At 35.1% G+C, this 26,374-nt stretch overlaps 1 protein-coding gene across 1 annotated transcript in view; it reads left to right on the forward strand.

The window, feature by feature from the left end:
- ELP4 (elongator acetyltransferase complex subunit 4) overlaps window positions 1–26,374 on the forward strand; it is a 105,695-nt gene that overhangs the window by 32,560 nt on the left and 46,761 nt on the right. The window contains exons 7-9 of the mRNA XM_030451031.1: window positions 1,478–1,663; window positions 15,145–15,253; window positions 17,956–18,062. Coding sequence (XP_030306891.1) covers window positions 1,478–1,663; window positions 15,145–15,253; window positions 17,956–18,062 — 402 coding nt within the window. The remainder of the gene's footprint in view (window positions 1–1,477; window positions 1,664–15,144; window positions 15,254–17,955; window positions 18,063–26,374) is intronic.

Here is a 26,374-nt window from a genome sequence, read left to right on the forward strand (position 1 = left end):
TAGAGAGCACTGGAACAAAGTAAAGAAATAAGAATGCTATTTAAACTTATAAATCATAACAGCTTAAAGATCTTCTAAGAACTTCTAAAAATCTCTGTTCTCTTTACAAATTATCAGATGGGTAATTACAAACATGTTAAGCATAACACAGACTGAAAGCCCTTTTCTAATTTGAGCAGTGCCCTATCTGTTAGTCTTCATCATATTCAGTAATATGATGAGTAATGTGTGAGTCCTTTGGAGTTGATGGAAATCCAATAAATTATTTATACTGACACTTAATTGATAGGTAATTATCTATGAAAAGTACCTGGAAGTTTTTCTTTATCTAACCTCGTATTATATATATAGATGTACACACACATAGACATTAAAAGGCTGAAAAAGTGTGAACCCTTGAACTTTTTAATCACCTTGTTCAGGAAGTCTTTCAACAAGGGTGCTTATTGTCTCCCTCATGCAGCTGTTGATAGCAAATGTACCTAAAATCCTTCTCAAAGATCACCAGGAAAGGTCACACCAAATAAGCAGAACTGAAATTTGTCATCGTGAGAAGTGACATTTTACTTTGCATAAACAAATTACAACTCTGGCTTCATAATCTGCTCCTGCAGAAAAGAGGCTTTATCTTAACCTCTGCCTCTGTTGGATGCTTTTCTGCCTGTAGACTACAGGGCAACAAACAGACTTCAGGTAGGTAACACACAAAGCTGTTTAGGATTTAACATGTCAAAACAGCTTAGATTCTAGTACCCAGTAGCTAACTAAGCAGATCCAGAAACACTCATGTCAAGGATTTTCAGAAAGGTTTAGTCCTCAAGTGACAATCTGCTGATATCTCCATCAGGCTCTTTCTCCCTGGCTGTGGGTAACTCTTCCTTCATGGGTTGGAAGGAGTTACCAGGAGTGCAGATGTTATTTACAGAGGCTTCTAAAATCATGAAAGGGCCATGTGTTGGTGAGGTAGGCCAACAGCCTTGTTCACTTGGAAATAGCAGAAAATGTGAAGCAGTCAAGTTCTGAAAGTAACACAGCTGGAAGTTGAAAATAGAGGGAAAAATGTTGAATACTCTCAGGCCCTTCCAAAACACCAATTTAGAGCTGGGAGAAGAGTCTTTTGCATGTTTTTCAAGGCAGTTATGGGGGGGAGAAAGGACATGAAAATCCATTGTTGGATTTTGCCTCTGAATATACTTACTTTTATCTGGTTACAAAATGCTCAAGAGTAGTTTTTAGTATTTCCATGCTGTGTCTTACTCTTGTACTTCCTTATCTGACATGGCTTGATATGCAGTCAGTGACAGCATGCCATTTAATTTATAATTTTTATAAGATCATCTGAGATTAAACTATGGTTTCTTAAGCTGTATGATTATTAAGGATATGAATTCTATAAATAGCAATTTAATAATATGTTACATGGCATTTTCCTCTTAGTGTTTGAAAAATAACACATGGCACTTTTTTTTTTCAATAGAAAAAGAAAAATATTTTACGGATTGGAATTCAGAATCTGGGTTCCATGTTGTGGGGTGATGACATCTGTAGCAGTGAGACTCCTGAGGATAAGCACAGCCTTACAAAATTTCTGTACATTCTCCGTGGCCTCCTCAGAAAATCTCTGTCAGCCTGCATCATCACGGTGCCTGCTCACCTCATCCAGGTAGGAGAGCTGTCTCTGCTCTATTGCATAGTTAACACACCAGTTAGCAAAAAAATTAAAAGTTTGAGGTAAAAAAATAAATGCACTTTTGGATGTTATGAAAACTTTTTCAAAGGGCAAAGTTAAAATATAACTTCAGTGGATTGTTTCTGTGCTTTTTTTTTTTAACAAACTATCAAAATTTAGAAACTAAAAAAGCAGAGAAAAGTACTTTTCCACTTCCTTCAGATTCTCTTTAGAGTTTCAGTACAAGACATCTCAGTGCACTATCTTCATCTGTCATGCTCATTATGACAGTGTGTGATCTTGTTTTTAAAGCCAGGGATGGAAAGGTGCAGATTTCCTCTTCAGGTCTAATATCTGCTTGTACTGATGCCAGGAGCAAACTACATATGGTATCAAAGTAATTTTCCCAGCTGCAGAATCAGAGGCTGTTAACAGCACTTTTCCTGAGAGCATATATGGAGATTTAAATGGATCTTCTGGAAATAATAAACTTTTTTAGTAAGAAAGAAAAATGTAGACATTTTTTTTCTGCACATGGTAATGTAGCTTATAAAACCAAATTATTACTCATAACAGAGAACCTTTCATTTTAGATATTAATTTGATTTGACAAATCAAAGAGTAAAAAAGTAGTGGATAAAACCTCACATTAGGCAAATTGTAGTCATAGTAGATGAGCTTATCATTAGAGTAAATCCTGTCTTAGGTATGTACATGGCTTTCACTAATGTCTTTAATTTGTAAGGGTGTTTGAATACCTTGAAGTGTTTACCTGATGCATTTATTGCCTCAAAAATAAGGAAAGAAACTTGGTTTTCTAGTTTCACCATTGCAATCAAAAGTATAAATATTCCTCTTGTAGTGCAAACCTTGACCTGCTTACTTAGATATTTTTAAATATTAGAAGGCATTTTGCCTTCAAAAAGTTTGACATTTAAGTTTAATGCAATTAATAGAATTTATGAATGTAAAACGGACATCCTACTTTTTACATGTTGGAATTACCTGTCCATAATTGGGACCTACAGTCAGTTTCTTTGTGCTCTTTTTTTTTTGTTAAGCATCTTTAAGAAGCAAACTGAAGGACAAAGTTTTTTATTTCTTTCAGACTTGCCTAGGAAGTTGATTTTGTGTTCATAAATCCCATGTAAATCACTTCCCATGGAGTTAGGCTTTAAATTATATCTGATTTATTTAATAACCTATTTTTTCATTTTAGAAGAATTGTTTTGCAGTAAATGCCTGAATATTCTGAAAGGAACACTCTTTCCAGAATCTTTCCTTTGTAGCCTTAAACAAATCAGAGCACTAAATATTTTGTGAAATTGTTGAACTTCGTGTACCTTTCTTTAAGCACTAAACTGTGGAGAAAGCTGTCATTAGGAGGAGCAAAGCTGCTGAGGGTTCCTTATACCCCACATTACTCAGTTCCCAGAGCCCTGCTGTGTAGTTGTTCCACTCTCCAAGAAGCCTGTTAAAGAGCCCCTGAGAGCATGTGTACAGCCTTCATGTTAATAGTTAATTGGTGAGGATGGCAAGATGAGAGGACAGCCGAACATGTGGTCTCTCAGGCTCAAGCCATAGACAGACCTTTAGTTATAATAACAGCAGCTGCTCACATTCTCACAACCCAGCTACTCACCATTCTGTTGCTGAGGATTCTTGCTGGATTAAAAAAATAAAGAAAATATCTTTTCTTTCCAAGAGAAAAAGAGAGGATTCTTTTTTTTTCCACGTGCATTTCTGTCTGTACATTTAACTTGAGCAGAGGAAGTTCCAGCATATGCTTTCTCTGCTGAATCCTGAAGTCACCACACTGCAGGCATAGAAAATGCACCCTGGTTTGTGAAGATGTAGTAAATTCCACATGTATTCCCTGAACTACTGGTTCTGTATTTTCTGTGTTATCTTTTGCCTCCTGACTGTAAGTAAGGAGTAAATTCTTCATGAGTAATTTCCATGGAGGTAAATACAAGTTCAAAATCACATTTTAATCAAGTTTTTGTCTGCATAACATATACAGAAAAAACATTTTATTTTTGCCTACTTTGTCTACAAAAAATAGATTTTTAGTAGTGATTCATAACCATATCTTGTCTTTGTCAGCCCGTAGTATTAGTTACTTTGGTGAAGAAGAAATAAATCTCATGATTATTTGTATTGATTTTCAGCAGAGGCAATGTCCTTCCAACCCATACTAGGATTTTTTTATGTGTAAAATATATACAATGCATATATATACATATGTGTGTGTGTGTAATACATCTGTATATATAATTTGAGTTTGGTATTTTTCTATATTTTGCCAAATACTTGGCATGTTGTACTGTGACAGGGAGTTCCATGGATTAAATCCACCTGGTGTCTTTTTCAGAAAGTTTAATTTTGCCTTTGATTTTCATAAATTCTTTGTTCTTGACTGATGAGACAATAAGATGAGGGTCCCAATTTTATCTTTTCTGTATTCTGATTTTTTTTTCACTGCTGCTTCCTTAATCTGTTTTTAAACAGTCACTTTTGTTCTAATCATCTTTTACTTTGTTACAGTAATGTCATATAATAATGCTATTATTATTCCTTTACTTTTCTTACATTTTAAAGTCTGCTTTGCTTGATGACTACTGAACATTAAACAGTGATTTTATTCTTGATGCTTTTCAATCCATGGCACACATCTACCAATGTGGCTTTCATTATTCCAGCTATTAATTGTCTTGGACTTAATAACTTTCAATTCCATTTATATAAATATGATGCTCACTCACCCAGTTGATGGGGCACTGAATGTCTCCAGGGTCTTTTGTAAGGCTGTACTTTAGAAAAAGATACAAATGTCAAAAAAATCTGATTGTGTACAGATTTTTTTTTCAGAATAGTTAAAAGAAATTGTAGTCCAAACAAAAACACAGATTACTTGTGATTTGATGAACTTTCTACTACTATAAACAGTGCATGAAATAAAAAGAATTTTCTTTTCTCTACCACAAAAGTAGGAGTATATTATCCTGGAAGGATTTCAGGAAAATGACATTAAAAACTTATCCAATGATGAATTTTATTCTGATGATGTGTGACAAGTTTTACTTGATTGATATTTTCTACTGATTGAACATACTCTTATCTTACACTGTCTGTCAGGTAATAAATATTGAGATACTTACAAGTATGATTAAAGTGGCTGATGGAAGGTTATTTTTCAAGTCTTTCTACTGCTTCTTGGAAATACGTTGTGCCTATGAAATCAGATGGTGGGTTTGAAAAGGGAAAATTACTTCCATTTTTGTAATCTGGCATTGATCAAGGAGAGCAGACTGAAAAGAGATTTCATTTCTTGTTACACTTTGAAAATTTAAGGAATATTATAAAAACAAGTAAGGGCTTCTTTTCAGTATGTTGATAATCTGTTAACTTTAGTAGCTACTTTTAAAAAACAAAACTTCCTTTTCTAAAGAGTGTGACTTAAAGGACTTGAATGTCTTTTATATATATATATATATTTACAGCTTGCAGAAGCTGTAAATTACAGTGTAAAAAATTTCCTATTGTATTTTCTTTTTTTTCTTTAATTACTAGAAATCTGTAATATATCCAAAATCGGATTTTCCCCAAATTCTAAACCATGTTCTTTTCCTGTTTTTCTCAATTTTGTATCACTTAAGTATTATTATTTTGAGTAGATTATTATTTTCACTGGGAGAAAGCATAACACTTCTGTTAAAGCCATCCTTTATTTTGAATTTGAAGCTGTGTTACTGGTAAGGACTAACAACCATATTAGTCAGCATGCACCAAGGGGAATTATTTGACTAATAAAAAGTCAGTATGAATAAGTCTTGTTACAGAACCTGTCCTCAGAGTCTGAAGTTCTGTTTAGCAAGGTATTTTCATTATTTTATCCAGTATGTTAAAAAATTAATTTCCTACAATATTAATGCTTTGATGCTTTGAATTCACCAAAGTGCAGGAGTTACTGTAGGTTTCAGTGTAGAAAAATTCAGCAACAAACCTTTTCACATCCATCCAGTGTTCACACTGAGTAATTTAGCAGCTAAACTCAGAGTCAAGCAATGGAGGGCTTTAGAAGCTATTGCTAATATTGGATTATAAAATGTGAACTTCTATAGCTTGTGAATTTCTCACAGTTTGAAATCTTTATTCCTATGAAAAGGGCTCAGAGTGATTGCCTGCCTTAGAAATCCTAACTTCTGAGTTCACAAGTGTAAAATGCTGAATAACCTTTAAATGTATTTGATGAGGTGGCCACTGAACACAAATTTATATTGAGATCAAATGTCAGGTAGTTTCTGTGTCATAATTAAGCAGGCTTTCAAAATTCTGTGCAAAATGGGAGCTTAGAGGATGAAATGGTCTTCATATTTTTCTGTATTGGGTTTTTTTTACTTGCCTTTTAATGTTGCATGGGCTTTTTTATTATATGTGAGAAATACAGTTTAACAACCATACAGAGAAGTTTTGTGTGTCATGAGCTTATGACAGATATTTTTGGGTAATCCACATAGTTTTCAGATAATATTATCTGGTTTGGGTATTCTAGACATTCATAAAAGCATATTTAAAATTATGATCAAGTAGGAAGCTCAGAGAAGCATGCATTTAAAAATGTAAATTGTAAGTAAGCTTGGCAGGATGTAATCTTGTTTTCTATTTCTAATATTGTGGATAGTATTTGTTAATCAAGTTGCATGACAAATAGAAAGATTTTGTTGTTTCATAAAATAAGTTTCTGGTTGCCAGCATAGTTCTGCCATCTCTGATGTGGTAACCACTACCCATTTCAAAGACAAATACATTTTTTTTTACCCACATGTTAATTGTCTTTTAACTAACTTAACTATATTATGATGGATAGTCACACTGTATGCTAAAATTGCATGCCTAAAGCAGCCTTCTCATTTTAATAAATTTTACCTTTAGCAAGTAAACTATATGTACATCTTTATCCCCATCTTGTCAACACTCTGTCTTTTAATAAAGGAAAAAAAACTAAAATCACTTTTCCAAAATGAAAATGTTAAACTTTAAAAGTTTGTATGTCTATGCAACATTGCAATTTTAATTTGCATTTTATATGCATCAACTGAAAACATGACTATGACATCTTTTAAAAATTAGGCAAGATTTAGGACTAAATCCTTCCACTGCAATATTCGACCTAAACAGTTAAATATCCCATCACAGTATGGAGATAGTCATCTGTTCAAGCATATGGAATCTTTTGGCTAGTGGACTAAGTAGTTAATATAATGCCCAGTGTCCAGACATGGACACAACTGTTATGGAAGCAGAAGGGAAGAGGCTCATGTATTGAGCCCATTTGGACACTGATAAGTAAGGATTAGAAGAGTGACTTTAAATAATGCAGGACAAAATAGTTATCTGCTTTAAGCAGTTGTATTAAAATATGGAAGATAATACTCCTTCTCTGAAGCAATGCTTTTTCCACATAAGTAGAAGTATAGTTGTTGAAAAATCTGTGCATCTAGCATTAAAATGGCTTTTATCTGTTGTCTGTTCAGGACAAAGAACAAGAATTTTGTGTAATGCTATTCTATATTATTGCATATGTATTTCCCACCTTAAAAGATTTTTTAACAAATGAATATTGAATTTCTGTACAGTACATGCTAAGAAACATTTTTATATCAACTTTTGGTGCTGTTTAAAAGCCTTGAAATTTCAGAATCTGATTTTAGGTCTTCTTGTTTAGACCTTCTCTATTAATTACAATATAATCATAATAAAAAGGAATACTGCATCTTTAATGATGTTTTTGTGCCTGTGTAGTTAAGCTTTAATGCTAGGGGGGAAAAAAGAAAAAAAAAAAAGATTAAATTAGCCTTGTAACCTCTTTCTCTTCCAGACTGATGATGGAAAATAAAAGCTCTTAGCCACAGAATGTAACACTTAGAATTAATATTTAATTAGACCAGCAAATTGTACACCGTGGCTGAAAGCTTCCAAAGAGTTGTTAGTGCCACAATTGACCTACAAGTTTAATAATAACTCACTTCTAGGAGCAAGTGCCAGTTCAGCATAGTGGAGCCACTGTAAGAAAGTCCTGGGAGATTAAAATCAGCAAACCAAATGGCAGGCGAGGATTCCTGGGATGGAGCCTTCTGGAAAGCTGGGAGCTGGAGTAGCTTTTCAGCCAGCATTCAGATGAGAACAGTGGGCAAAAAAAGCTGATCCCTCCTGTTCTGGGAGCTTCTGGTTGTAGGCCAAAATCCTAGAACAGATTTTTTCTAAATGTTCTTAGTGCAGCTATTAATTTATATCACAAATGAAGTAATGAATGACTTATCTTCAGCTTTTAATTAAGTTTTAATACAAACATTATTGCTGAATCCTCTGGTCATGAATTTTTCTCACTGAAGAGTGGCACTTTTTTGGTATGATGTGTAGTTTAGTATGTTTGTCTTGCAAAATGTTTCATTTTATAGTATCTTTCTGCTACATAAATGTATTCTTGTTATAGCATGATATGATGAGCAATTTATCATAATATTATGAAATATGTAAATTAAATATGAAATGTGTATGCCTTGTAAAGCAGAAAATTTTGAAGGTTAACTGGCTTCATCCTGCCTTTCATTTTCTGAACAATTTAAATATAAAGCCAGTAACTCTACCATTAGCTATCATCTGAGCCTTAATTCTGTGGCAAATTATTCTAGTGAAATAGGGCACCATAAGTTCAAAAATGTGCAAACACACAGCAACAGACTGAGGAAGGAACATTCTACATTATTTATTGGCTAGATTCTAAATAATTAAAGAAATGCCTACTCATTAGTTAAAAATTAAAGCAGGTGAGAACCTTGCCAGCAGAGGGAGCAGTCATGTCTTTCCTTAGGTTCCCATCGTTTCCAGCCTACCCATCATTTCCACCCTACCTCTCCTTATTGCCCAGCCAGTTCCCCATCTGGACCCAGCTTTGCCAGCCTGCTTCTGATGACAGCCTGTAATTTTCTACTGAATAAGGGATTAGTTTTTTAAATGATTTTATATTTCAGAACCTTGCCACTTGATTGCCAATATCAGTTAGATGTTCCTTTTGGTGTTTGTGTGCTATTAATTGAAAGAATAGTGGAGGATCTTTTTGCTCACTTGTGAATAAAATGTGATTCACTGTTTAAAGGTTAAAGTTGCAGCACTAGCTTGTCTTTCTGAATGGCTAAGCAAACTGCAATGACATTTTTTCAGGCAAAATGGCAACAAAAGGAGCTCCTAAGCCTTTTTCTTACAATTAATAATTCCCAATGGAGTAATAGGATTTTAGTTAAGCCAGTTGGTCTCAAATACATGAGATCAAGCAGTTATGACTCTTCTATAACATGACTTTCATTCTGTTACTCTACTTTTGCATCTGGATTTTATACTCTGCTATGACCAACCTGTAGCACTGAATATTTTGTGTTTAATTTTGTAAAAAAATCCTGTTCAAATGGTCATTCCAATTTTTTTAATAATTAAAGACAAAGAATAACATACAGTTTTACATATATACAGTTTTATAACAATGAGACAGTCTCATTAATAAGAACCAGGTAGGTTTCAGGGAAGATGCTTATCTCAGCCCAAATCTTGTACTAATTTCTTCCCAGATTCACTGGAAAAGGGCTTGATCAGGCTTATTTTCATCTATATTATATTATATTTCATCATCTCTATTCTATCAGAGCAACAGAACTCATGAAGAGCCCTGCACCCCAGCACCATTCCCAGTCACACTCAGCCTGTGCTCCCAGCTACTGAATGCTAAGGAAAGATTCAGAAGAGAAAAGCACTGAACAGGGATTCAGCTCAGAAAGTGTCACCCTTTAATACCCTGTACATCTGTCACCTCTTTCAGCCAGATAATAACCGGATTTTCAGCACCAGGGTTTTTGGGCTTTGCTTCCCACATCATCTTCATAATACCACCAAATATTTTCCTGGGACCCCAAAGCCATGGATGCAGCCTCCTAAAGAAACCTCAGAGGGTGTAGCCAGGGCTTCCATGAAAGGCTGAGATTGGTCCCCAGCTCACTGCTGACTGACTCTGGACACCTCACATCCCATCTTTGTGCTTGTTCCATGACTTGTAAACATGGAATGCAGCATTTCCCTGTCTTTTGTAAAGCACTTGGAGATCAACAGATGGAAAGTTTGATTTAAACCACAGAGTCTTTGTTCTCAATTTCATTTTTTCAGGTCTCGGCAGCCACTGTTATTGACTTGCTTGTTGTGATTGTACTGAGGCATCACTCAGTTCACTCTTGGCCTTTAGGTCTTCCCTCCAATGGCAAAACTTTTTATTTTATTGGGTGCAAAGGTTTGCTGGCATTAGGTTCTTTTATAGCTCAAGTAATAGTCATGTCCAGGTCATCCATCTTCAGTGAAGAGCTAAAGATCCTTTTTTTAGTGTGTGATATTTAGTTTTTCTTTCCTGGCTGATTATTTTTCCTGAAAATTTACCCAGATTTTTTTTTTTTAGTTGGATGCTGTGCCACCCACCCTCATCTGGTATATTTGATAGTAACATGTATTTATGTTCCTATAACTATGGTTCCCATAGCAGTGACAGTGTTTTAGGTGTAAGATACTGAAAGAATGTTTGAAGTTGCTAAGAAGCTAAAATACTAGTACTACCTAGTTTCACAGTTGGGAAACTCTTGAGTTTATGTAGACAATTAGGACAAACATGGTTAAAAGCAACTCTGAAGAGAGCAACAGAAATCTGGAATCAATACGTTGTGTAACATATTGGCCAACAGATGCTTTGTTGGTCCCCTCATTTTTATGAATACCTTGGATCTAATCTACCAGCTCATGTCTTCACTACATGTCCTTTCTTTGCTTCTGAAGTTGTATACAACTATTCAAAGATATTCATGGCTTGAAAGTAGCTAATTTGTGTGTGTAAACAGATCAGCCAAAATCAGTGCTGCTGTGATTTCAGCCATAGGAATGGGTATTTATACTTAAGTATTGTTATAGTCAGTAAGGTTTCCTCAAAGGCAGGAGATACTCAATTGGTCAGGATTCCTAAGGGTAGATTTCCCATCACTGCAGGCATTGTAGTTTGTAGAAAACTCTTGAAGTATATTTCTAAGATATGTGTCTTCCAGCAAAAACATTACCTGTGTACTGTTCTCTTGTGATATTGATACAGATTTCTGCACTTGTTACTGTGCTGTTGCTTGTATTATATTTCAGTGGTCTGAGTAAACATCCAGCTTAGAGCCAAAATTCAATTAGTAGGTTAGGTGTGTGTGAGCACTGAGTCAGAATAAGTGTAGAATATTGTACTTTGCAGTCTTTGTTAATTACTGGTGTAACACTTTGGGGCAGAATGGTTGTTTATCTTTTATTTTCAAGATTTGTGAATAATGAAAAAGTGCAAAAACTTCACCTCTATAAAATTAGTGCAAGGACCTAATACCTAATTTTTGTTACTAAAATAAAACATAAAGGAAATTCTTTTCTGAGCAGTAACTGTTAACAAATGGTGATAAATATTTAAGCTATGTTTCTTAATATTAATAATTTATCTTTTAAATTTAAAATCCTTTGGAGATTAAGCAGTAATGACAATGGGTAATGTTTCTATATTGTGAAGTCATTTCCACATCATTGTGTGATAATCTCTAAGAAAATACTAAGAACTATTTCATTTGTTTAATATCCAGCCAGTGTTTCAATACTGCATTCTAGTACTACACTTACTTCAGCTTTATGACAGAATGTAACAGAAACAAAAAAGAAAGGCACAAGCAATATTTGAATTTCTGAAAATTCACACACCAGAAGTTGCTTTAAGTTGGTAAGGTTCACATTACATGAATTTGCTTGCTTACAGTTTATTGTTGAGACTTTCTTTCAAATGAAGTGTCAGGATTGCTGTGTCTCTTTGGAAAGAGACATAGTCTTACACCACCTTATTTTCAATTCAGTATATAGATCAGTATTAAAATCACATGAATGTATTGATCAGAATACAAATGCAAGTATATGAAGCCCAGGTTATTCAAGAGCTATGTAATCTTTATGTAACTTCACAAGTGCCTGTTGGATCTCATTGTACATTTTTAACACGAGTCTCTTATTTTCCTTTTAAGTTTAGAGACTGTCTATATGTACTGTGTATAAAAGTTGAAGCCATTCTGAGGAAATTTCCATTCCTTGACTTTGCTTAATGCAGTACAATAACTGAGAATTGAAGTCTTTTTATTCCATACACTTTGTGAAATTTTTAATTTCTTAAGAAACTGACAAAATAAAAATGGGAGGACAGAACTCTGGGTAGTAGAAAAATTTAGACAAAAAGTCAGAGAGTTAGAATTCAGAGCAGAGTAGAAAAGACTTGATTTTTTTCCTAATACAGAATCCAGATGAACTAAGATCGATTTGTATAATAGTAATAATGATAAAATTGGGGTGTGTTAAGAACTCATTTCAGTAGAAAAACACAGTGTTAATCTTAGCATGTGAGTTTGAGCATACAGGCTATACATGGATTTTTCTGTTTGTGGAATGCTGTGCTTTATATTTAGACACAGAAGATGATACATTTTGGACAGCTTTATTTGTAACTAAGTATTTTTAAACATGCATAAATAATTAGTCAAAGCTCTGCAGATTCTGCAAATAGAGTAGTAAACCAAAGCAATCTTTTTCCATAATTTTCCTTTCCAAAAGCTGGTCAAACACATATATAGTTCCCATGGATTTTCTTGAGATGCTGTTTTGAAAGTACACTTTGGTTGAGCCCCAACATTACAAATTTTCATTTAAAAGAAAATGTGTGTCTAAAACAGTGAGCACAAAGTAGATATAGATTGGATGCCCAGCCCAGCCTGCACAACAGGGTCATTGCCATGCTGTTAGAATAATTATATTTTGGCTGAACTAACTAATTTAGGAAAAACTGCAGTACATCTAGCAAGACTGAAAACTTTCCAGGACTGGGCTGGGTTCTTTTTCTTATGTTTTAGTGAAATATAAAACAATACCTCTTCTGGCTGCCAACAGACTCTTTCCCTGAATCTCCCTATTCCTGGCTTCCCTCCTAACCATGTCCTGGCACACCTCCAGAGCTGCCAAGTTTATGCCAGAAGCAGGAGGTAGATTTGTATGGGGCTGGAGGAAGATCTGGAGCTCTGTTAAATTTTCAAGCCCAGATGGGGCAACATGATTTGTGTTTATGTCAGTGTGCCATACATCACAACTATCTGTGTGCTGACGTCAGCTTTGATTGAACATTAATGTGCTGAACACTGCAAACTAGAAAATACATGGTAGATACAGATCTATGGCAACAATGCCACATAAGCAAATGTCTGTTTGATGTGGCGATTCGCTGTGCAAAATATTTCCCAGGATACTCTGCATTAAGCCAGGAGAATATTTTGACACACTTTAAAAACAAAAACCAAAACTGACATGGGGAAACAGACTGCAATTTAAGAAAACAAACCTGTTCAGAGAAGAGCTGAAACAAACATATTGATGCATCATTAGGCAAACATTAAATTGCTGTCCCTTGTTTTAATCTTCCCAGAATTAAGACCAAATAGGAAGGATGCTATTCTTAGCTTTTGTAGGACTGTTAATGATGTTGCCTTGTGGGTGATTAAGCATCTATCCACAGTTTTATAACCCAGTGTTATGAAGACCATCAAGTAAAAACATTAATGGACAGCAAATGTTTTTTCAGATGATAGAAATTTTTTCTATACCGAAAGTTTGGCTTCCAGAAATCATCAGTGTTTATTTATTTATGTAGCAATTCTGTATTTCTTGCTTAAATGAGAAACATCCACCAGTCTGCTGAAGAACTGGCAAAATACAGTAATATGTGCTCTGTGGATTTATAGAGATCACTTGGCACCTAAGGCTTATATTCATACCATTTCTGTGCTATTACCCCTGTAGAATAACAAGATGAAAACTTTCCACTGAAATATAGTATACTGTCTCCCTTTTCCTAGAAAAGAAAATAATTTGCAAGTCAGCTTTAATATTTCAGGAGTGGATATAAAAACAAAATTTAGGGATTGATGTATAGGCTGTGTTCTTTTAATTCAGATCACTTACATTATTCCTCAGAAAGGAAATTCTGTATTGTAACCCTATTTTATCATTAGCTGTAATTACACTTTGTAGGTAAAATTGAAGTTCCCTGATTCCATGGAGATAGATCAGCTTGGCCTGTGCACAAGTAGCAGCTTTGAGAAGAGACACCAGTCCCCAGGACTGAATGCCATCTGGCCCATAAGGTGGGGAAAGGAGGGGGTGTAAAGGTACCATGGGATTGGTGGATTTAAGCCTTGTAACCTGAGCAGATTGGGCTGTGCAGGGCAGGCCACAAGTTACTTGTGGTCAAAAGTAGTGGTCAAAAACCAGAATTCATATTTTACATTCACCTTTCCCATCCGCTCCATAGGTATCTGTGGCTGGGAAGTTTACAGTGCTACTGAAATGCATCTTCATGAAAGCAACTGGTGTTTTGATCACTGTTTTAACAAACCTTGTGGCAGTAAAGAGCATAGAATTTCTAACATAAAATTTCTTGGAATGGGTATTTTGAGGTGATTGATCTTGATACTCCTGAAGGTATGATGGGTTTAGCACTACAGTCACCAAGAGCAAAAGTAATCAGCTGTCCAGGCAGCTTTCAGACAGTAACTTATTTTAAAGAAATACTTTGCTTTTTAGCAGAGTCATCTCTCTTTTATGCTCATTATACTGACATCATCGAAGTGTTTAAGAACATTTTATCCTGAGCTACCTCAGAAGATCTCTGTTGTGACCTTTGACTGTTGCTTTCTGCTATGGAAAATTAAGTAAAGAAAGCTATGTGCTTATTTAAGACACATGACACAACATTGCTGCAGTAGACATAAGGCATCACTTACAAATCACAAACATACTGGGAAATGGTAATGCAGACTGAAGCTTTAGATTCATGTTGTATAGACAGGAACTTTTACAGAGGAAAATACTGGACAAAATGCTTTGGTTTTCTGTACTGTTTAAATAATGACTAAAATGAAAAATCATGTGGGTTGTCCTTGCACAAAATATTAGAGGTGATATGCCTAAATGTATTGAAAAGCTAGGTATTCAGAACACAAACACAAGAGAACTCACAGTAGAAGTCAATGAGAGGTGCTTTACTTCCAGATAGATTGTAAATATCTCTGATGTGAGCAAATACTTATGGTTATGAAGATTTAGCAATACGTATGAGTTAGCCCTTTTATGGTTTCTGCTTGTCAAATATATGTTTTCTTCAGACAGAATTTTTAAGTCTTATTTTTTAATAAAAAAAGCCCTCCAATGTAATTTCTAAGTATTGATGACCTATTTTTTCCCCACAGTTTGTCATTGAGAAGACCAAGGCTCACTCTGTGAACATTAATTACCTTTTTCATCACATAGGATGTGTATTTTGTTTCCATGTCTTACAGAATAAAGCAATTATGGAACGTGTAACAAACTTGTCAGATATGGTGGTTGGTCTTGAATCATTTATTGGCTCTGAGAGAGAAACCAATCCATTATACAAGGATTACCATGGTAAGTTCCATCTTCAGCAATGCAAAAAGTCTGCCCTGAGCCTTTCTAGGGCACTTAGCAGCTTACCTTCCAGTTGGGTATCTGTGATAAAGTAGCATTTGATTTCATTTTAGAATATACCTCTTAAATGTTTCTCCTCTCTATCCAGCCTTGAGTTAGGAAAATTTTCAGCAAAGTGCATTAAGGCTGCAAAGGAAACATGGCAACTCCTTGCATGTTGTCAAGCTGGATTACTGAGGCATGGCTCAATCAGATGTACATCTCAACAGGCAGGCTTTGGGGAATTCACATGCAGAGGAGGCTTGGCAATCATCTGACCAGCGAGCTGAACTTGTCATGAAATCAATACTTTTGATCTGCCAAGTTTTAAATAGAGAACACAGCAAAACACATATTTTATTAAGGTGAATAAGCTGCTAAATTATGTGCTGTATAAACTTTATCTAAAAATAACGTTCTCTTTTTCAGCTTTAAGTTACAGCACTTGTACATTTAAGTGAGTGAACGTGGATACGTGTGGCATGTAAAATATGAAACTAATTTGGTAAAATGTCGTGTAGACTTTCAATTGATTTATCTTCAAAATGTGTTATGGTTGTTAATTTTACATTTTGTTTCCCAGAGATTTTGTTAGCCATTGCAGCAGAACTGTTTAAATTTTAAAAGATGAGAAGTTATGTGTAGCCAAAGCAGTGAATAACAGTTTCAGCTAATCTGGAGCAGTGCTCCAAGTGTGCATAAATTGCAGCTGTTATTATTATGATACTACTGGAGTTCCATGGAAACCTTTAGTTGAAAGTAAACTGCTTATCCAAAGCCTCCAGTAAATATGTGAGGATGTGGCAGTGTTTTCCATAGCAGAATATATAGAAAAAGAAGCAGATAGTGTTGAGACACCACTGTGTGTGTGCAGGCTGTAATTAATAAATCAGAGAAAAATCTCTCTGACTATGGAACTAGTGCACATTTCTTTATCTGAAAAAATAGGTGAATGAAAAAGATACTGTGAACAAAAGGTAGAATAATTTGCCTAATTATTTTTCCAACTGTGTAATCGTTATGTGGCATTTGTTTATGCTAACATAATTCTGTCAATTTGATACTCCTTTTCTCAGTACTGCGGAGATCTTTTAAGACAATGTGTAGTTTAACAGTTATTTCCTGGTTTCCTGTAAAAATGTATGCTAAATCATATTTAGTGCTGCTAAATAAAAATTATATGCCAATATACATAGCTTTTGAGGTTTAGACAACCTTAATCTAATACAGTACAAACTGGTGTTTTTCACAGTTTTAACCTTATGGATTCTTTTTTGCTTAAGAATATATTTTAAGATTATCTATGTACTGCAGATAGGAAAAGATTCTTACATTACTCAAGAGAGGTTTGATTAAATTATTGCATTATTTAATGAATCTTGCATTAATAATTTTACTGAGCTGGCTGCAAATTTCAGTGATTGAAATGACAATAAAATAACAAAGAATTAAATAGATGATCCTTAAATAAAAGGTTTTGAATACAGTATAAAAGCAACCCTGTTCCTATATATGATAATTGTATTTTGAGCTCAAAAGTCAAGCAAATAATTCTTTTATGTCCTTGGCTAGAGGCAGGGATAAAAGGTTTCAAGCTGTAAAAATCCTTTCCTATTAATATTGAGAATTTTTTTTAATAGTGCCCATAACAATTATGCTTTTTAATGTATTTCAGTTTTAGGAAACTTTCTTCCCTTATTCTTCATTTTTAAAACAGAAACAAAGCCTTGGAAAAATAACTGCTTTTAAATTATTAGGGTTTTTAAAATAGGGTTTTAGTGTGAAGTTTTTCTCACAGCTGCCATTTTCAAGCAAGATGTCTTTTCTAAATGTTCAGTATTTCCATTTATACACTGGCTTTATGAACAGCAAATATAGGCCAGTAATTGAGAAGCCCTGTAGAATTTTCCTGGGTTTCAGATGTAGAAAATCCCCCTTAGGTTGTTCAGAAACTATATCAGGCTGCGCAAAAACCATCCAGCGTCCTTGTCAGAAAAAATCAGCTTGAGTTGCAGCTGACAGAATGCAGAGCTTGCAGTGCACCTAGTGCTGCTAAAAACATCTGAGCAGCAATAGAAAGCTCCTGCATAAAGAAAACATATTTTTCCTAGGATGGCGTAGGGGTTAAAAATTGTTGAAAAGCATGAGCTGAAGAGATCTTTTCTGGAAACTTTTTTGAAGTCAATTTCAGGGCTGAAGATGAAGTACTTCTCATTAGAGCTTCAGTGGTTATCAGTAACCCATAAGCCTTGTTTTGCTGGCTGCTTACTGGTGCATTTAATAAAATAAAGATCACTCAGTGGTGCCGTGGGCAGCATGCAAGGTGATAGCCATATTTGCTTACTGTAAATACAAGAGAAAATCACACACAAACCGGCTGTAGTTTTGACAAGTATTAAGATCCCTCTTTACATCTGTATTTCTGTACCAAAGTGCAATTAGTTTTCCTCGCACAAGGATTTCTGTTTATCTTATTCTGCTTGATTACTTGAGCATAATCGCACCGTTTGCTTCATTGCTTCTGGTAGTAAGCTCCAGTTTAAAAAGGGGAGGATGAGTGTGTGTAAATATACTGAATTCTGCTGTAAGACTCTAATTTATGCATCTGGATGACAGCGTTTTCTTAATTTTTTTTTCCCTCTTTCACTCTTTCTTTCCACAAGGTTTGGTTCATGTACATCAGATGCCTCGGCTTAATAGCTTGAACTGTGATGTGTCAGACACGAAGGACCTGGCTTTTAGATTAAAAAGGAAGCTGTTCACCATTGAGGTAAGAGAACCAATTTTGTTTCACTATTTAGAATGCAAAAGGTGGAGCTATTCCCATCTCTTATGTTTCGTTTTGTGAAATACACGAAGTATGCATCAGATGTTGTAAATTCATTTCATTTTGGTTTTGCTGTTCAGAACAGTTTTATAAAATACTATAATATGCTTTCTAATTAAAAATGTCTTGTTTGCTGCAGTAAATCAGTCCGTTATAAATAGTTTATTTTGGTTTAAAATGTACATAGAAAGTAGGCCACAACCTTCAGTAGCAAAGCGTGACATGTATCTAAGGATGTCAGGAGCATATTTAATTAAATGTTAATGACTTGCTCTTACTTGTGTTAGTGGGTGGGAAAGTAGCTACATGTTATTACCCCAGTAGAGGGATTTTAATGTATAATGCTGCCTAAAATTGTGTGTGGTATGAGGGATAAGTGTCCTTATCAGTATTCAGAAACCATTTTCTTTGCATTACTGAAATCACCTTTCGCTCTTTTATGTCATTTTAAACACAGTATCATTTACACTAATGTCCTTAAGTAAATTTCCTACTAAATTTAAACTTTTTTCTGTGACCTTTATGCAGACAGCCCTGATAGAAGGCAGTAATACAAAAGATGCATTTCATTTTAATCTTGCTAAAGAGCAAATGAACATAGCACTATTAAGCAATTAGAGCTGATGTATTTATTAACCAAGTAATGCATAGAGAGGGAAGATGACTTTTGGGGTGATGTGATAGCCATCGGTACAGTCTGGGCAAATTTTATTTAACAAAGACATAAAACAGCCAAGCATCCCTGACAAACCATTTTGTTTAATCTCTTTTCAAATGAAAAGCTCTTAAGCAGGCCACTTGTCTTAACTGCTTGAAACCGTAAAAAGAGAGAATTGCCACCAATAAATTAGCATATTTTTTACTCCATCACCAAATGATGGTCAATGTGGCTTGGCACTGCTTTGGTGTTTGGGACTTCACCCTTAAGTGACCACTTTGGCCCTTATTTGACCCTCTGCCCTTTTTAGCTGGCCACTTGATAAGGTAACTTAAGGGTTCTCTCTCTTCACTGCCTCCTCCCCTTCACAATTGCAAGTAGCCCTAACCTATAAATCATTGAAAAGGCCCTATCAAGTGACAAATTAAGGTGCCCTCCTCCTAATTAATGGTCATCAATGTCTTTAATTATCTAATCCTATTGAGAGTAGTTAATAGTTAATCAGGCAGCCAGTTCTTCATGCAGGTCATCTCTGCATGAGTGCTAGAAGTTTCTCAACTAGAGGTACCCTCTTCAGAAGCCACTTAAAGGCAAATACATGAAGGAGGGCTTTTTTCCCAAAGACATTCCTTTAGAAAGTTTCTCACTTTCCAGAGAATGCTGTTAGTGAAACCAGGCATTGTGAAGTATTAAACCATTTTAACAACTGCTTTTGTGCAGTGTGTAAGAAACAAAAACCTTAATAGTCTGTGCTTTGTTTTGCAGTACAAATGTTCTGTTTTCAGAGGTGCAGAGAAGCATGCACCCTCAGTTCACAGCATAGTAAATTCTTATATACTGGGGGTCTGAATCAGAATATTGGGGTTTTTTTCTCACAATGAACCCTGACTCAGAAAATATGATTTTTTTTCTGTCATCGGCTGGAATTCTGACTTGTAATTTGGAAGAGAGAGGGGGAAAAAAAAATAAAGTAGCAGGAGGGTCTGTAAAAAGAACTGAATTAGCCATGGGGCAGAAGCGTTGGAAGCAGGGGTGTAGTGGAAGTCTGGAAACAACCTGTTGCCTCAGACACACGTGTATGACCCAGTTGTTTATTTCTCCTTCATTGCTCAGCTGCAGCCCCTTTTCAATACAAGGTTTTGTAAGGATCCTCTTCCTCTATGCTGAACTGCCCCAAACTATCCTGTTTTGAACAGGTTAGATCCCTGTCCTGTTCACATTTCAGTAATCTATAGTACATATGTTTTCCTTCTTCATCCTATTAGAGGAAGCAGACTACAGCTAGAGTGACTAGAGCAATGAGGTCAATAACCAAATGGGAGCAAGGGAAAATTGAATTAAGAGGGGATGTGAATACAGTCTTCTAAAAAGGGTTTCTGCAGTTAGAATGTCATGAGTCAGCAGTCAGGTTTGGTTCTGGTGGTTAAAGCAGCACAACAATGTGCATTGCAAGCAACAGAATGCTTCATGCAAAGTACAGCTAAGGTTACAACTTCTTTAGTATGTAGCTTAAATGAGGAATTTAAATATGTTTTAAGTACATTACAGGTTTTTGAGAGCTTCTGGTTAGTTATATAGACAATTTAGGGTAAAAATATTGACAGCTACTTGAAGTGATACTTTAAAATCAAATTACATAAGAAAACTTAGAGATTCACAATCCATTACTTTTGGCAACATTTCTCCAAATAAGGTTTTTCAATGCTAGACCTTTATTTTTTTTTTTTTTTTTTACGGTTTAAAATAAGGGCATGGGACATGGATTTTCTCATCTCTGTATTGCTCACCAGTTAAATAACTCTTTATGGTTTGACCCTCATCAGTAAAAACCCTTAAATGGCAGTTCCATTTTATTAGATTGCAGTTTTGTGGGAGGGACTCTGCCTCTTTATAGTCTGCAGAACCATTTAACTGTTTCGGTTTTTCTTGGATCTTCTCTGTCAAAAGACTGACTGAAATGTATTTTAAAGGGTTGGGGGTTTATTAAACCCATGCTGAAAATGCTTTTTAATTAATATTTCTGAGTGTTCATTTTTCACTTGTAAATGATGAGGTAGACCCTTTCCAGGAAAACTGACATGGTTGTGGTAAAAGTGCAGTAGCTATATCAAGCTTTCCCAAATCCTCACACATTAGTTACTAGGGATGTATTATTATATGCAATATTATCAGAGATCTCTCTTATGTGCATACCACTTTAAAGGACACAATTTTGAAGTTAGCCTGTCTAATCCTATTTCTTCCCACTTTGGAATCTTAATTAGAAGGAGATAAAAACCATCATTTGACTAAATTATTGTCTTGAATCTGTAGCAAAAGGTATAATCCGCAATTGGGCCAATTAGTGTACCCCATAGTTAGCTATGCTGAGGCAGGAAACTTGATTAGATCTGACACCAGCCTAGTTCCCACTGTTGTTTTGCCAGGTATGATGGTCAGACTTCAAAGGGCTTGAGGCATCAGCAGGGCAAGGTTTGGAGGCCAGCTTAGGTCCGGTCGTTAATCTCTCTGCTAAAACCACAGCAGCCTCGCACAAAACAAGCTTACACGACACAATCATGCGGTATTAAAGTTTGGGTTGAGTCATGCCAATTTGCCTTTGATTTTCTGATGATTGACTAAAAGATGGCTACATGACTAGACACATACTGAAAGTTTACTGATTAGGTAAGTTCCCCAAATATTTGAAATATTTTTTGATTTCTCAGTCAAATGATATGACAACCTGTTCATCTTAATGAAGCATCTCAGCAGAGTTGTTCCTGAAGTAGCTTTTGCTTTGTTTGGAGCTCTGAGTGTAAGTTTTAGCAACAGTTGGTAAGTTTTTTAGGAATGTTATGTTCGTAGTTTTATTTGGTAGAACTTTATCTTTTTTTTTTTTTTTTTCAAAGCCTCCTGTATAAAAACAAGAGGAATTTGTGCCTAAATTTGATTTTTTCACTCTTCAGAATTCCTAAGGAAAGAGTTCGTCTTTGTTATTTAGATACATTTACATTTACTCAAAAAAAAGGGAATTTTTTCTTAATTATTTTCCACCTCACAGCTGAGTAAAGCTTCCACTGCTGCGATTACATAAGTGTTCCTTTCTTTTGCAGTCTGATCTGTTGAAATATTGCAGTAACAGTGACATGTTTCCATTCTGAGAAAAGCCTAAGGCTGCTTTAGTATTATTCCAAATGATTGAAATTGCCATCTTGCTGACTTTCCCTTGGGCAGCTTAAGGCCTGTTTACTTTTGTATTTGTTTCACATGTTCCCTCTGAGTTTGGCTGGCAGGACATCATTACCTGGCTTGACAAGACAGTTGGAGAAGATTCATATTTGATTAACTCCCTTTGTTACTGTCTGGTCAACATAAATCTCTGAAATTATGTGTTTAAAGTTTGAAATTTTGATAATTTAGATAAATGGTTGTGAATAGGAAAGTTTGTGAGGTTTGGGGGTTTTTCTGTTCCCATCAGTTTTTACTGATGATTTTTCAAGTCTTCAGGTAACAGTCAATTGTTAATAGTGTGGAAAATAAGCTTTTTTTCTACAATTTGTTTATTGTAGTTTGTCTAATAAATCATTGTTGTGACTTTTTTTTAAGATTTGTTGAATTCACCAGGAAGAGCCAGCTAATTTGATTTGCTTTATAAAACACCTGTGCAAATCAGAATAAAAATCTTTAAAAGACAGCACAGTTTGAAACCAAGTGTCCTAAATTACATGAAGGACTGCCACACAGCAAAGGTTACCAGAGCTTAATGTAAGAGTTTGGGAGATTCTTTTCTGAGAGGTGTTCTCTAACAGGAGGAGAAAAAAAGTCAGAAATGGAGTATTGTGGCAGGCAAGTTGCTGGTTTCCCAGTAACAGGCACAATATGGTACTATGGGGTATTCTGCTGTGCATTTTTCCTAGTGGTAGTTGCCAGGGTAAAAGGTTATGTCTTTGGAAGGAAACATAATCACAAAAGACAGCAACTGAGTCTACGTAGAATTAAAAAGGAAAGTATAATTCCAAAGGCATTACAACAATGCCCTTTCTTCATCTATCAATAAAGAGCTATAAGAAAATTAATAACTGTCAAAATAAGCAAGTTTTAGTTGCAACTCCAGATATTTCTGTGTATTTTATGTATCCACCATTCGTACCTGGAAGAAGTCTTAAAACTGGTTTTGGTTAATTTGGCAATTAAAAACACAAAATGTGTCCTAGGTAGCTTCCATCTGAAATGTCTGAACTTCTACTTTTTTTTCCTAACCTATTCTCTTTCACTGTTTATTTAAACAGATTATACTGTACTAAACTTCTGTTTATCAAAGGAGAAGTACTATTTAGCCCCTGCTATAGATTATTTATCAAAACCTGTGGGTGAGGTCAAGTCAGAACTGATGCCTGCAGTACTTCAAGGGGTTTTAGCAGAGCACAGGTTTCATCAGATGGGGATGCAGCTAAGTACCAGAACTGTGCTCCCAAAAACATTTTGTATTTATTCATTAAAAGCATTGAGAACAGGTCTGGACACAACAGTTTAAGGTTATTCCTGAGCTATTTCTTCTGCAGGAACAAATCAACCCTGTCACCAGTTCTCACATGGAATCAGCATGTGTAAGAAATAATGCACGTGCCATACCAGCCTTTGCATCAGTGAGAATTTGGAAGTATCCACTGTACCTCAATAGCATCACTTCTTGTAGGCTTCTTCCAACAAAATTTAAAGCAACCTTCAGTAATGACTCACCCTGATTTGAATCCTTATTATATTTCAGTGCTGTTTGTAGAGTTGGGTAGTTCTGCAAATAACCAAACACATTGGAATTAATGAACCATTTTAGGCAGTATCTTAAAAAAAAAATCTGTGAGCCTGAGAGCTGGCAAAAGGCAAAACATTGGTTTATTAGAAATTTAAGTAAGGTGATAGTTCTATTGCAATCAGTAAAATATGGATATGAATTCTCATTCGCTGAGATGAAATTCACAGCATGTAACACCAAAGCTAGGATATGCTACACAGTACATGGAACACCAGGAGCTTTTATGATTCACATATAAAGGCAGCTCCTGGTTTTTTAAATTGTGTGCTGGTGACATGAGAAGACTTGACCCCATGTTAGGGCTCTACAGCCTCAGAATGCACCTTGCTTTTACCAAGCCAGAGCCTGGAGCACACATGAAACTTTATAGGTATCCCTGGTTCAGAGGTGGGACAGAACTTCTCTGAAGTGTTACACAAAGTGGATTTCTTTGATTTTTTCTAGTGTAGTAAAATCTTTGGGGCTTGTCCCCATGTATTTGAGAACACATGCAAACATCTCTTTCTCCTCAGCCTGCCTCAGCCAGGTAGCATCATACCTGGCAAACTCCAGCACTGGATGTTCCACTTCAGCTCAGGAGCTCAAATGTAGTGAACTCTGCATACAAAACTAAACTTTCCAAAAGAGAGAGGTAAAACATTGCAATAAAATTCAGTTGAAATTTATGCCAATCAAACCACTGTTACATTGATTTTTTTTCTTGCCCAGTCTCACTATGGAATTAATAAAGACATTACCACTGATTTATTTAAACACAGATCAAAAGACTAATTATAGCACCATGAAATTAATAAAACTGCAGAAAGATTCTTCTACAAAACTAATTCTGTCATAATTCCAGGCTCCACTCTGCATTATTTCATCTAGTAGCCAGTTCAGGTTCTCTTTACCTGGTATGGTGTACTTCACTGAATTGTTTTGTCAGATGCTGTCAAGCCAACCTACCATTGTTAAAGAAAATCAAACTAAATCATTTTGGCATGAGCCTTCCAGGAATAAGGCACAGAATATGAAGGGTTTGATGAAATCAAAGATTTGATTTCAATATTGTAAAAGACTGCCTGTCAAAAATGTATTACATTCTTTCAAACTATTTTGAATAAATAAATGTCTTTAAAATTGTGACAGTACAATTTAGATAAAGTTTTGGGAGCTATTTTTAAATTATAGTAACTTAAGGTAAAACAATACTTGGAGTGCTCCCATTTAAAAAGAAAATACCCTCAATGCTAATGGTAGAGAGAATGGAAATCAAGTAAGTTTTATGTTGTAGATGGAATATCAGAACATTTATATCTAGGGAACTTATGGGAAACAATTTTAAAAAAAATCCTTCTTATTTTTTAATACTAAATCATCTAAATTGAATTATTTCAATATTCTGAAGATACCATTAACTTTTACACTGCATATGAAGATTTGTAATATCCTGAAATGTATTTCATAATTCATTTTGGTTTATGGGTTACTGGAGGTATAACAGGTATAACACGAGGGCTCTATTCGTCCATCTGCAGTTCTTTGTCAGTAAACAGAACTCACATTTATTTTTATTTTAATAATTATGATGTTTAGAAATATTTATACCATAATTGTGTTGTCATAATGGAAGAACATGCAACAAAGCCATTAATGCAATTAAAGGTCACTTGTTCACATTGTAATGGGCTGCTCATTCACAGGATCTGCATCAAGGGTCAGTGCTGCAACATGAAATGGATTGGCCTTGTTCAACCTGTAAATAAATGGGTCAACTTATCTTGTATTTGCCAGACAAGTAAAGTAGTTGACATATTCCCACTGTCTTAGTATTGGAAGATAGGTAGGTGAAAGAGATCTTCTGTAAACTGTTGCTTGGTAAAGATTATTATGCTTTATATCTATCTACAGGGACTGTATTTTTCACTAAAGTAGTAGTGCTTTTTAGACAAAGGTGTAATTTAAAATGCTATTGATGGTGAGTTATTAAGCAAAAAGAATTAAGCACCATATGAACAGTAGTTCTCAGCAAGAGCTGAGTTCCACCTCCATCAAATGCTCCTTAAAAACCACCAAATTTTAATAAATATGTATTTGATAATTTTATAATATTCTGTCTTTCAGATAACAAAGAATTCCTTCATGGCCGTACACAGTAAAACCTATCTTTGAATTTTGTCTCTAAAATGCAGGAAAATAAAAAATAAAGCATATAGGAAGACACATTTCCTCAACCATAGGCCTGTATTATACATGAACCTAATTGATAAGCATCGAAGTAGGAGTTCAAGGCTGTTATTTTCCACCTCCACATGGAAGATGGGCATCTGTCTAGATCTTCTTGTCTCAGTGCTCTTTTGTTGTGCTTTTGATTATTGATCTGTGGGTGGAAAAAGTATTCTCTAAACCAGGAAACTGTAAGATAACCCCACGGAAAACTGGGAAATAGTTAAGGAATAAATTTTGTAGGAAAACAGAGCAAGGTTTGCCAGATGTTTGAGATGACCAGTACCATGCTTAATCCAAGAAATTCCAAAATATTGTATTGTAATTTTGCAAATTTAAGCTTAAGTGTTAGCATTTCCACTCTGAGGAAAATATTAGTGGTTTTGGATGAACATAAATCTGTAAAGGTACCACAAATTTGTAGTTCTTTTGTATTTTTCACATCTACAAAAACTGTTCTATAGCTTTTTGTGACTCATTTGAATGTTTGAGGGGGATGACTTGGCCATGGTAGCCTTGAGGGGACTACTGAAGTCTCCATGATGTATCCAGAATATCTATTGGGGGTTTGAATAGAACCTTAATGGTTTATTTGTT

This window comes from Calypte anna, chromosome 5, assembly GCF_003957555.1.
Source record: "Calypte anna isolate BGI_N300 chromosome 5, bCalAnn1_v1.p, whole genome shotgun sequence".
Lineage (NCBI taxonomy): Eukaryota > Metazoa > Chordata > Aves > Apodiformes > Trochilidae > Calypte > Calypte anna.